This window comes from Sinocyclocheilus rhinocerous, unplaced genomic scaffold, assembly GCF_001515625.1.
Source record: "Sinocyclocheilus rhinocerous isolate Xijiao unplaced genomic scaffold, SAMN03320098_v1.1 scaffold88, whole genome shotgun sequence".
In the NCBI taxonomy this organism is placed as follows: domain Eukaryota; kingdom Metazoa; phylum Chordata; class Actinopteri; order Cypriniformes; family Cyprinidae; genus Sinocyclocheilus; species Sinocyclocheilus rhinocerous.
This window is the reverse complement of record NW_015652292.1, coordinates 495,119-507,676: the sequence shown is the minus strand read 5'-3', so window position 1 is coordinate 507,676 and position 12,558 is coordinate 495,119. Positions and strand designations below refer to the sequence as shown.

At 35.4% G+C, this 12,558-nt stretch overlaps 1 protein-coding gene across 3 annotated transcripts in view; it reads right to left on the bottom strand.

The window, feature by feature from the left end:
• Positions 1 to 6: 6 nt before the first annotated feature.
• vaspb (vasodilator stimulated phosphoprotein b) overlaps positions 7 to 12,558 on the bottom strand; it is a 38,477-nt gene continuing 25,925 nt past the window's right edge. Inside the window, exons 3-14 of one of the 3 annotated variants that reach the window (XM_016520292.1) lie at positions 11,826 to 12,006; positions 11,235 to 11,295; positions 8,939 to 9,036; positions 7,707 to 7,957; positions 7,129 to 7,289; positions 4,341 to 4,398; positions 3,382 to 3,409; positions 3,253 to 3,292; positions 3,003 to 3,059; positions 607 to 679; positions 219 to 276; positions 7 to 129 (exon numbers count right to left, since the gene is read on the bottom strand). In XM_016520292.1, coding sequence (XP_016375778.1) covers positions 92 to 129; positions 219 to 276; positions 607 to 679; positions 3,003 to 3,059; positions 3,253 to 3,292; positions 3,382 to 3,409; positions 4,341 to 4,398; positions 7,129 to 7,289; positions 7,707 to 7,957; positions 8,939 to 9,036; positions 11,235 to 11,295; positions 11,826 to 12,006 — 1,104 coding nt within the window. In that variant the 3' untranslated portion in view covers positions 7 to 91. The remainder of the gene's footprint in view (positions 130 to 218; positions 277 to 606; positions 680 to 3,002; positions 3,060 to 3,252; positions 3,293 to 3,381; positions 3,410 to 4,340; positions 4,399 to 7,128; positions 7,290 to 7,706; positions 7,958 to 8,938; positions 9,037 to 11,234; positions 11,296 to 11,825; positions 12,007 to 12,558) is intronic. The other 2 variants (XM_016520293.1, XM_016520294.1) reach the window with 2 other exon arrangements.

Here is a 12,558-nt window from a genome sequence, read left to right as displayed (position 1 = left end):
GTGTGTGTGTGTGTGTGTGTGTGTGTGTGTGTGTGTGTGTATCCCTGGGTTCTCAGGACCGAGTGATCCCTTCCCATCAATTTCTGTGGGACTATGTAGATCCTTGTTTCTGTAACTCCTGAATAAAGGCTGTGAAAGAACACACAGGAATAAATGAATACAGCAAATAATCATTTGAAAAAGGAAGAGAAATGCAGAGGACAAATTGATTTTCTCACCTCCAATGATTTCATTCTTAACCTTCTGAAGCTCTTTTCTCACCTCCTCTAGCAGTTCCTAAACATCAGATGGACACATATAAACAAATTCATGTTCACATGCTAATAAATCTTTGTAATATCTAGGGTTATATATATATATATATGACCCTGGACCACAAAACCAGTCTTAAGTCGCTAAAATACATTGTATGGGTCAAAATTATTGATTTTTCTTTTATGAAAATGATTTTTTTATGATTTTTTCTTTTTAAGTAAAGATCATGTTCCATGGATATATTTTGTGTATGTATGCATGCATTGTCCTATCAACTTATCAGAGTGCACTGGCACTCTGATACTTTTGACCTGTATGGTTAGCTATTCGTTTATCGACTTCAGTTCTGACCTGTTTCATTCGTTCCATCTCTGACTCTCCTTCTCCACTCTCGGGCTCTGCTGATTGGCTACTGGGTTTCATCCTGAAAATACAGGAAAACAAGTATTTATTAAATAGAAATAGGAAAAAAGAATAGGAAAAACAAGAACAAAAAGGGAAGGCAAAAGCAATGGTCTGTACACCATCCCAAAATGCAATAAACCGGTCTAAAGAAGTCCAAAGAGACTTTTAGAGTTATTCAAAGGAAAGACCAACATCAAAGTCTCATCCACTTCCATGGCTTCAACTGGAATGTCATTACAAAAAGGCTGCTATGAGCGCAGTTCATTTCTATATTCATGCATTTCCTTTATCTTAAAAAGCAGAAATTCCTCTTTCAATGGACAAGGGCATGTATGCAATTTTCAAGTGGACAAATTTGCAAGGATATACATTTTGAAAAATGCCCATCAGCTGTGCACCTCTAACTTCATATTTTAAAGAACAATTTTGGGTGCTAATTCTAACCTTGCACACTATTTAAAAAGGTTCATATGAATTTGGGCAAAAAGTGACACTGCGGTTTAAAGTTATGGATGTGGAGACAGCTTTAATATGGGCTCCTACACAGATCTGGGAACAAAAGAAATATAGTCAGTAACAGAGAGACCCCCAGTGGACGATAAGAGAACAGCAGCAGAATCAATGAAATAAATCCAAGCCTGAAGGCAACTGCAAGAACCCTCAAAGCATGTAATACTGTTGAAAAAAGCATGTAATACTGTGACAGTGCTGCACAGATCTACAGACACTACAGAAAGCCAAAGAGTTTTCCAAAGCCCACAAGTTGAAGCCAAACAAGCTCAGAAACTTAGATCCACTCCAGTGACATGATGAGTCAAGTTAAGTACAGTCTACCTGAACCAACTCCGTTTGTGTGTGTATACACTCGTGACAAACTTACAGGGGTGTGAAGTAACGAATTACAAATACTCACGTTACAGTAATTAAAAAAGTACAATTACTGATAAAAACTACTTGAGTAGTTTAAAAATTGTGTACTTTTACTTGAGTACATTTTAAGTGATGTATCGGTACTTTTACTCCGCTATTTTCCTCCGTTTGTGGTCGTTGCATGCTTATTTTAATTTTATTTTTATACATCAACGTGATTGGATAAAGAGTAATAGGTCTCGTGACTTTCGTCAAATCAAATTGTGCATAGAAAACTTTAACCGCCAACTGTTTATCACGGCTGCTGGAAGCGCATTCTTCAAGCAAATAAATGTTGTAAATTCAAATCAGAGCGTCTTCCGTGTCTGGAATGGATGTATTCTTGAGTCTATAAGGTAACAATAATATAATAAGATAACTAAAATACAATTTTCATTGACTAAAACTAGACTAAATGTCATCAGTTTTCGTCGACTAAAACTAGACTAAAATGCTCAGACTTTTAGTTGACTAAAACTTGACTAGACTAAAGAGTATGAACGTGACTAAAACTAATAAAAATAAAAATGACAGTTTCACACAAAGACTAGACTAAAACTAAAATTAAAACAGGCCGCCAAAAACAACACTAGTGTGTGCTTCAGTATAGAACTGTGATTTCATGGTTTTAATGCACACCTTCCAGCCAATCAGAATCAAGTATTCAGAAAGACCATAGTAGCCTACAGACCATAGGTTATATAGATGTTTTATAATGTTTATATAATGTTTTATTAAGAAAGGATGCAAACTGATCAAAAGTTAAAGACTTTTACATTGTTGCAAAACATTTCTATTTCAAATAAATATAGTTCTTTTGAGAATTCTATTTAAAGAATGCTGAAAAAATATTAAGCAGCACAGCAATATTATAAAAAATATGATTAATAATGCTTCTTAAACACCAAATCAGCATATCAGTGTAATTTCGGAAGGATCATGATATACTGAAGACTGGAGTAAAGGCGGCTAAAATTTCAATTACATTTTAAATTACATATTAAAATATTTTGAAACTGTCATTTTAAACCATAGTAATATTTGGAAAGATTTTATTTTTTACTGTACTCCTAAAAAAAATGGAGCCTTATTGGGCTTAAGAGACTTAAGAAACTTTTGAACAGTAGTGTGTGTGTGAGAGATATATATATATATATATATACTTTATATTCTATACATACTTTATAGAAGCTATAAGGTACAAGGGGCCATGTGTTACATGATTTTCACAAGATTAAAGGGTGTTGTTGGCCATGATGCAAAGCGCTATGTTAAAAACCCTTTTAAACTATGTGAAATCAGTGTAATCCATTGACTTAAGTGGTATGCTACTTTATTGCATGTATAGTTAAATGTGTGTGGAAGCAGGGGAACCGGGGGGCGCCAGCAGTGTTAGTCCATAACCACACGAGAGCATACTATAGTAAAAATACCTGGTAAATGGGCTAGAGGAAGAGGGTGACTCCAGACCTCTGGGTGCTGAGTTAGTCCTGTTTGAGACATGTACTGTATATATACACTTCACTTTAAATTTAAACTACAGGGCCCTATGGACAGTCATACTCAACAGCTGGAGTTCTTCAAACATCAGACTAATGGAGACAGTGCTGGTACTTGGTACAAACAACGTTTCAGTTCTATGTATAACTAATAAGCATCTAGTGTCTGTAAATGAATGTTTACCTGGGCATGGTGGCTGATTTTTCCCATGGTCTCCTAAATTCTGTTAATGAAAAATCACAGATAATGAGAAAACATTCAATGAGTATCTAAATGTCACAAATCTCGATCACAAATGCATTGTGTTCTTACCGCCTGGGCCTTGAGTGTCGGAATCATCCTGAAGATCATCAGGCAAAGGAAAGGAAACAGATCAAGAGGAGAATGAAAAAGTGTTTCTTCAGCGTTCAGTATTAGTGCTGGCTTTTCAAGTCTAACTCAATTTTAGTACTTACATTTACAGTAATAGAGGCTATATTCCATCTCAAGTCTATAGACAACCTCTTTAAATAACTTAAGACTTTTGCATGCACTTTAAATGCTCGATTTACAGGAAAGTTACAGGATATACAGGAATTTTACAGGAAATTCTTGCAGGATTTTTCCCACAAACAAATACCACACCGCAGCCAATTTCAGTGGTCAACTCGTTGTCTACTTTTAAGAAAATTTTAGACTTTCAAAAAAATCTTGGTCACAATAATGCTATCAATCAACGCTACACTAAGGTTAAGTATTAGGTTGGAATTTGTTTTAGCGTTATGTAGGTAATCAGCACTGTGATCAATTGATATAATGAAATCTTTAGAATCGGCTGCAGGGTTGGTTTTGCACTTACTGGTTTGGGGAAAACAAAGAAACAAAAAAAATCACACAAAAGCTTTTTTTTTTGTGGAATTGACAATTATCCATAATAGTGCTGTCAAACGATTAATCGCATCCAAAATAAAAGTTTTTGTTTACATAATATGTGTGTGTACTGTGTATATTTATGTACTGTATATATAAATACACACACATCCATGTATATATATATATTTTTAAATGTTGTTTATATATGAAATATATTTATATATAATATATAAATTATATGAATACAAATATAAACATGTAAATATTTTCAAAATAGTATATATAATATAATATGTATATATAAATATACACAGTACACACACATATATTATGTAAACAAAAACATTTATTTTGGATGCGTTTCATCGTTTGACAGCACTAATCCATAATGAGCCTTAAAAGATTGAAGGTGTTCATACATTACTGGGCTCCTCTGCTTTGGGGAGTGCCTTCTCCCCTTTATCTGCTGCTTTTCTCCTGTATCAACAGACACAATGACAACAGAAAGTTCTAAAAACATCAGTCATTTACAGCACATTTTTACACACAAGCCAAAGAGTTCATAGAATATTATGGGTTATTTACTACTCAAAGTCTAAAACAGTATCAGTAGCATGGCGTCAGTTAAAGGGGTCCTATTATGCTTTTTCACTTTTTCAACTAGAGAAGGCAACGAGTGTTATCATTATGTCGGAGACACGCTAGCTTTCCCAAGGCAGACGAACTTAAAGTGGTTACAATCATCCGGGTTTAAATCGCGCTCAAATTGATTTGATTTTGACGCAATATTTACACTGAAGCTCGCAGGCGGCTATGGTAAGGGGCGTGACATTTCCCGACCAGGCGCAGAGTGGAGCCAATCACAGCACACACTGGCCCAGCTAACCAATCACAGCACATTTCGTATTTCAGAAGGCGGGCCTTCATTTGATACAGGAGCTATTCGAGCCGTTCATGCCAGACTGGGGAGAGAGGTGTTGTAATAATGTAAAATATGTGAAAAATAATGTGTTTTTCGAACAACCTAGTGTGAGAGCCTGTTCTAGTACACCCCCAAAACAAAATCAAGACTTTGTAAAAGAGCATAATAGGACCCCTTTAAAAAAATTGTTCTCAAGTATCATGAAAAATTACAAACATGTTTGAAATTCTGTTTACCATTTTTGATGTGATCTACTTATTTATTCATCAATGTTTCTATGTGAATAAAAGCCTAAATTAAATCTTTTCCTTTTATAAAGAGGCCGTCTCTCTTCAGAAGACTTGTGTGTGTAATGTCTTCATGAATTTTCGAAGTTTTAGCGGAATGGACTTTCAGTTGTAGGCTAAAAATGTCATCAAAAATATATGTGTTTGAAAGAGGAGTGAAAGTCTTTTGGGTTTGGAAAAATATGAAGATCAGTAAGAATTTTCATGGTTACACTTTATTTTGATAGTCCACTTTAGACATTCTACTAACTATAAGTAACTTTGCAACTACATGTCAGCTAATCCTCATTAATTTGCAACTACATGTCTACTAACTCTCAGAGTAGACTGTTAGGTTAGGTTTAGGGTTAGTAGAATAAGTTGACATATAGTTGCAAAGTTTCTCATAGTCAGTATGTTGTATGTTGTGGACCCGTCAAAATAAAGTGTTAGAAGATATTAAGCAGACAGTCTACTAATACTCTAATGACTTCTAGTTGACATGTAGTTGTAAAGTTACTTACTGTTAGTAGAATGTCTAAAGTGGACTATCAAAATAAAGTGTTACCATTTTCATTATTGGGTTACCTATCCTTTTATGGTGGCACACATTTGGCAATTTAATCTAGGACAGAGTGATTCACAAACATGCAACATATGCAAACATGTAATCCAGGAAGTTATAAAACACTATAGAATAGAGTTCTGCACCTGCAGTTACAGGAATTATGTCAGTAATGCAAAACCTGAAGTTTATCCACCTAGTCACACTTCTTCACAGCTCAAGTAACAAATATTTTTGTAATGAGGAATCAATTTAAGGAGGAATTCATGTAAGTGCTATAACATTGCTGCTATTAAAGCCTTGACTTTACAAGGTTATTACCGAAGTTGTTCGATCAACAGCTGTCTTGGTAACACCTCAGGCTGTTATTTTCTAGTCATGCAAGTACATCTTCTTTCAGGTTGAACAGAGAAAAACAGAGTAATTTCCAAAAACTAATTTACAAGACTGAAATTATAATAATCTAGTCCAGTATTACACTTTGTGGTCATATTATGCCTGTGAAATCTACGGTTAGAAACTGAGAACCATTCTTATTTAAAATCAGTTCCACCTTTAAATAAAAAAAACTACCCAAACCAAATGACTTTCAGTTCTTGAACATCCATTCTTCCACAAATGCAGAACTAGTACTCGGTAGTGATGCAACAAAGCACAACCATTCTCAAATGAATCAGTCTGGTTCTTTTTAGTGAATCAAAAACAAAGAGTGAAGAATTCAGCCCAATTCAATCAGCTCTTATGAGCTGGTTGAAGAAATGAAATACTCTATGTTTATTGTTTGTTTTTTTGTATTGTACACCTTATTCTGCAGTGTCCAGAATTCATATATTTTTTGTTAATTTGCTGTTTATTCTTATGCACCTACTTGTAGGTTTTACAAGGATTTGTGGTGGCAATGAAAAGAAATCTAAATTGAAATCAGGGGAAAGCATTAAACTGCACAGAAAACTTTTTTTTTTTCACTTTTTTATGGATGTCAAATGGAGGAAAGGCTTCAGTAGGCCAAATAAACTGCTTTCGTGAGGAAACAGCTTATCACATAATGAATCGACAGGCTTTCGGCTATTCTTCAACATGTTTGCCATTAAACCTTCAATTTGATTTAAGACTTCGCAATGAAAAAAAAATTGTTTTATAAGTGTTTACGTCATTTCTTGTTCATTTAGCGGTATCTGCAAACAGCACTTTACATACAAGTCTGACTGCAACTCAATGATGTCAAAGCTATAATGTGATTAATTATCAAGGCACACGTGATCCAAGTTGACCTTCATGTTTCTCCAACAGTAGAGCAGCGGAGGTTGATATATTTCCTTCTGAGTGAATATTTTAGTTTGACTGCTCCGTTCCTGCCTTTTTTTTATTTTGTAACTGACTCCTTTAAATTGAGAGAAGTTCCTGTGCTCTGTGTATACATTTACTGTATGGTTTTGATTTTTTTTTCTACTGACCGTCGTGCTAGAATTGCGCTCATCTCTCCCATCAGGCCTCCTCCTCCGCTGGGCATAGACACACTGTTTCGGCTGCTGTCTGCTTTAGGAGTTGCCGCCACACTGGCCGCAGCACTGCTGCCATTACTGCCACCTCCTCCTCCGCCACTACCAACATCATCCTGCAGGAGGAAGCACTGAGTCAATAACAGCAGCCAGGAACAAATATGTGTGCGCAACATCATGGGAGAACAGGCTCCACATTTACAGGAAATAGCTAAATAGGTAAATTTATATGAAATTTCATATTTGTGAATGGATTTACAAATTGTAAACTTTTACTATATAAGTTTTAGATTTTCCAGTGTCTCATTCTCTGCATTCTCCAACATGAAATACTGATTTTATCATATTTCTTACTTAAAACACGGTTAACTTGCACACACAAGCCAAAGAGTTCAAGGAATATTATTGGTTAAAAAGGAATTTAATTTTCAGGTGATGTCACCAAGACCTAAATAACGTTACCAGGAAGTGACTCATAGCTTTGACATCTGGATATTCTCTTACTGTGATTCTCTATTCACTCATTGTCTCACCTTGGGCACTTTGCGGAGTTTGGCACCTGCCAGGGCAGCAGCGAGACCACCGCCACCTGGTCCTCCTCCCTCGCCTCCACCTCCTCCAGAAGAGGGCAGAGGAGGAGCAGGTGGAGGTGGAGCTCCTCCTCCCAAGGGAGGAGGTCCAGGTGGTGGGGGAGGTCCAGATGGAGGGGGCCCAGGAGGAGGTGGAGGTCCAGGGGGAGCTGGAGGACCTCCAGGGGCCAAAGGTGGTGCAGGAGGAATGACTACTGTTAAACAAAAGCACAATTTTCAAAACAGAAAAATTAAGTTATTAAAATAGTTATCTCAGAAACAAAGGTAGAAATTGGTTTAACCAATATTTTTTGCATTATTGCAAATAATGTTACTACACATTAATTATCCTTTAATAATATGTGACCCTGGACCACAAAACCAGTCATAAGGGTCAATTTTTCGAAATTGAGATTTATACATCATGAAGCTGAAAGCTGAATAAATAATCTTTCCATTGATGTATGGTTTGTGGCAATATTTGGCCGAGATACAACTATTTGAAAATCTGAGAATATTGAGAAAATCGCCTTTAAAGTTGTCCAAATGAAGTTCTTAGCAATGCATATTACTAATCAAAAATTAAGTTTTAATATATTTACAGTAGGAAATTTACAAAAAAATTTAATGGAACATGATCTGTAATATCCTAATGATTTTTGGCATAAAAGGAAAATCTATAATTTTTACCCATACCATGTATTTTTGGCTTCTGCTACAAATATACCCCAGCGACTTAAGACTGGTTTTGTGGTCCAGGGTCACATATGTTCTACTTAAGAATGCAATTAGATGTGATTGTAAATAACATAACAAAACAAAACAAAAAATCAGTGACAGCCCACTTTTCTGATTCACTTCTTACATAGGGATTTCAAAAAAATCTTCTGTAAAAATTCTGAGCAGTGAACTAATCTGCTTTTTGGTTATCAGATGCTTAAACACAATTTGTATCGGTTTTAAGTATTTTTGTGATTGTTTTACTGTGTTTTACAATTTTTAGATAGTATGTGTTTTGTTTTATATGTAAAGCACTTTGGCCAACGTCTGTTGTTTTTAAACGTGCTATACAAATAAATAGAATAGAATATCATAAAAAAACATCATGGTTGGTCTCTACTTGCAGAAGACAGCAATGGTCTCATAATCCAACTACAAAAAATCTTGACTGTTGAGGTTAAACATTTTCTACTGACCTGGAGCTGCTTGTCGTTCTCTTTCTTGTCTTTCCCTTTCCTGTCGCTCTCTCTCTTGTCTTTCTCGCTCTAGCTGCTCCATCCTCTGTAGTTCTAATCTGCAGTAAAAGACAAAGGCATTGCAATTATTTTGACATGTTGAAATTTGTGAGTTCATAAGGTAATAATTCATTAAATCACACAGATTGTAAAATAAAATCTAAATAAAACAAAATATTTATAATACAATAAATATTTTGTTTACCTGCATGTCATGTGACCAACGTCAAAGAATTACAAACTTGAAATTTGTTGATAAATTACTGAAAAATGAACTTAAAGGTGTTACTTCAAGTAAATAAGTTAATAAAATAACAGTGGGTTTAAATGGACTAAATGAAGTCTGGTCCATTTATGACATTCTGATTAAAAATTACAAGGTCAAAAAAAAAGTTCAATAAATTAGATGTATACATGGACATTCAAATCTATGACGTGCATTTCATGCTAAGTAATTCATTGTTGTCATATATAACGAGTTCACACAGGCTTCTTGATTTTTGAGTTGACTCTTGAGTTGAAGTCCAAACCAGTAAATTCAATAGGAGTGACCTATAGTCTTTGTCACTTAACTTGAGTTTACAGTAGATGTGGGATGAGATGCCGATTATTTGGTGGGTTTACATATTTTTAATCAGTCTGAGATGCCTCAAATGAACCAGTATACATGAAACATGACTTCAAACTTGAAACATGCATGCAAACATAGAAAAACATATAATGAATACTCTCTGTAGCAACACTTACAAGACTGCAATGTCAAGTTTCATGTCAAGTCAAGCCTCTCTGAGAGCCATTCAAAACATTTCAGTCAAGTCAAGACATGAGTCAACTAGCTCCATGTAAAGTCTTTATCAAGGTAACCAAAACGACTAGACATGCAAAGAGAGAGAGAGAGAGAGAGAGAGAGACGAGTGCAGCATGTTCTGGAACTACAGTCTCATTCCAGAGATTTGGAAAATAATTTCAGTTTTCCACTGCTGCCAGGGATATTTTCTTATAGAAGAACAAATTAAATTTTTTCTTCTATAATCATTATTATTAATGCTAATAAACAGATGGTAAATTAAGTTCATTATGTTCCTACTCATACTGAATGCATTCATGTACAGAATCCTGAAACTGCATTAATAATTTTGCACGGGCATTTTTAAGCTATTAGTGGCACACTAATATTCGGCAGTGCCGTAACTTTTGTAGCTTGTTTTAAACCAATAGTTAAGGTATGGTCACATTTGCCCATTTTTGCCAAAATTCAATTGCCAAAAAGTCCATTGTTTATTATCAAAAGTGCCATAATGATGTGATGAGGTATGTAGGAAAGCTCACACAGAAGTCGCTTTCAAACCAATCAGTTTTCTGTTATTCAATGTGGCAAATTCATGTGACCAACTTGAACTAGTTAAGAACTCTTTTAACCAATCAAATAAAAATATAGTAACCTACCACAGCTGTAGTTACAAAAGTATGTCCATAAACAACTTAAATTAAGTCTGATTTAAAGCTGTGGCATAGTGATTAACAGACTATGGTTGAGCTGTGTGAGCAATGCAATTATTTAAATATGCCCATTTACTTTGTATCCTCTTTATTATTAAGCTGCCAAAAAGCACAAAAATACAATTAAAAAATATAAGATTTTAAGTTTGAAAAGACACCAGTGTTTCATTTTTGCAGTCTTGCAAGCTGAAAGAAGAGGAGAATGAGGCAGGGAAGAAGAGGATTTAAGTTAAACAACTTAAATTAAGTCTGATTTAAAGCTGTGGCATAGTGATTAACAGACTATGGTTGAGCTGTGTGAGCAATGCAATTATTTAAATATGCCCATTTACTTTGTATCTTCTTTATTATTAAGCTGCCAAAAAGCACAAAAATACAATAAAAAAATATAAGATTTTAAGTTTGAAAAGACACCAGTGTTTCATTTTTTCGGTCTGCAGTCTTGCAGGCTGAAAGAAGAGGAGAATGAGGCAGGGAAGAAGAGGATTTAAGTGTCAGAAGGCCTGACCCGGACTTCTGCCCCATCACTTCAGGGGCTAACGGAAAGCTAAATACTTGAGCGTTAATACCAGTAATCCCTGGGGAGTGTGTGCTTATGGGTATGTGTGTGTACCACTGTAAATGAAGTCAAAGACTGACCAGGGAAACCATGACTTCAGGCAATTCACACGATGCCACAGGAAGTGAACAAAAACGTAACTTCACATTAAAAAAATTTTTGTTCCGTACACCACTACAAATAAACCCTAGTTTGTACCTTTTCTGTTGTTCCAGCTCTTCTGGGGATGGTCCATTGGACACGGGTCGTGTGGGGTAACCTAAAGACAATGCAGCTGTAAAAGGTCTCATTCAATTTTTCATTATACATTAAAGGGATAGTTCACCCAAAAATGAAAATTATACACCCTCATGTCGTTCCAAACCCATAAGACCTTTGTTCATTTCGGAACACAAATAAAGGTATTTTTGATGAAGTCCAAGAGCTTTCTGATCCTGCATAGACAGCAACACAACTTACGTTCAAGGCCCAGAAAGGTAGTAAGGACATCGTTAGAAACATCTGTTTCAACCTTAATTTTATGAAGCTACGAGTCTTTATTTTTGTTTTCTTTGCGCAAAAAAAAGTGTTCTCATAGCGTCATAAAATTACGGTTGAACCACTGATGTCACATGAATGTCTCAGTTGCGTTGCTGTCTATGCAGGGTCTGAAAGTTCTCGGATTTCATCCAAAATATCTTTATTTGTGTTCTGAAGATGAATGAATGTCTTACGGGTTTGGAACGACATGAGGGTGAGTAATTAATGACAGAATTGTCACAATGGTGTGAAAATGTGCATGTGCATTACCTCCATCAGGCAAGGAGTTGATGACGTCGATCGCATGCATCATGCCATTGGCGAACAGCACTGCATCTTCCTTGGTGCCAAAATTTAGTCCCCACACCTGCCGAGTGTCCCGCCACTGGTGGAAGTTTGGCGTTGCCTGATTATATTTCAATCCTTTTACAATTGGACAGTTTATCACAACCTGTACAGGAGAAGACACAAAAGTCCAAATGTAAATTAAGTCATACAACACACAAGTACAACAAGTGCAGTTTCTCTTTTATGCTGTAGTTAATACGAGAAGTTCATTATTCTTTGTGACATTCATTTTGATGTCCAGATGTATTAATATTATTTATTTATTCTTAAAAATGCAATACATAGAGACTAATACAGTGGGGAAAATATTTATTTGATCCCCTGCTGATTTTGTTAGTTTGCCCACTTACAAAGAAATGAAGGGTCTGTAATTTTTATGGTAGGTTTATTTTAATGGATAGAGACAGAATATCAGCCAAAAAATCCAGAAAAAAACACATTATATAAAGGTTAGAAATTGATTTGCATTTCAGTGAGTGAAATAAGTATTTGATCCCCAAGCAAAACACGACTTAGTACTTGGTGCAGAAACCCTTGTTGGCAAGCACAGAGGTAAGACGTTTTTGTAGTTGGTCACCAGGTTTGTACACACCTCAGCAAGGTTATTATAGTTTTGCATTTTTAAATTCGTTTTATTTTAATATCGTTTTCAAAT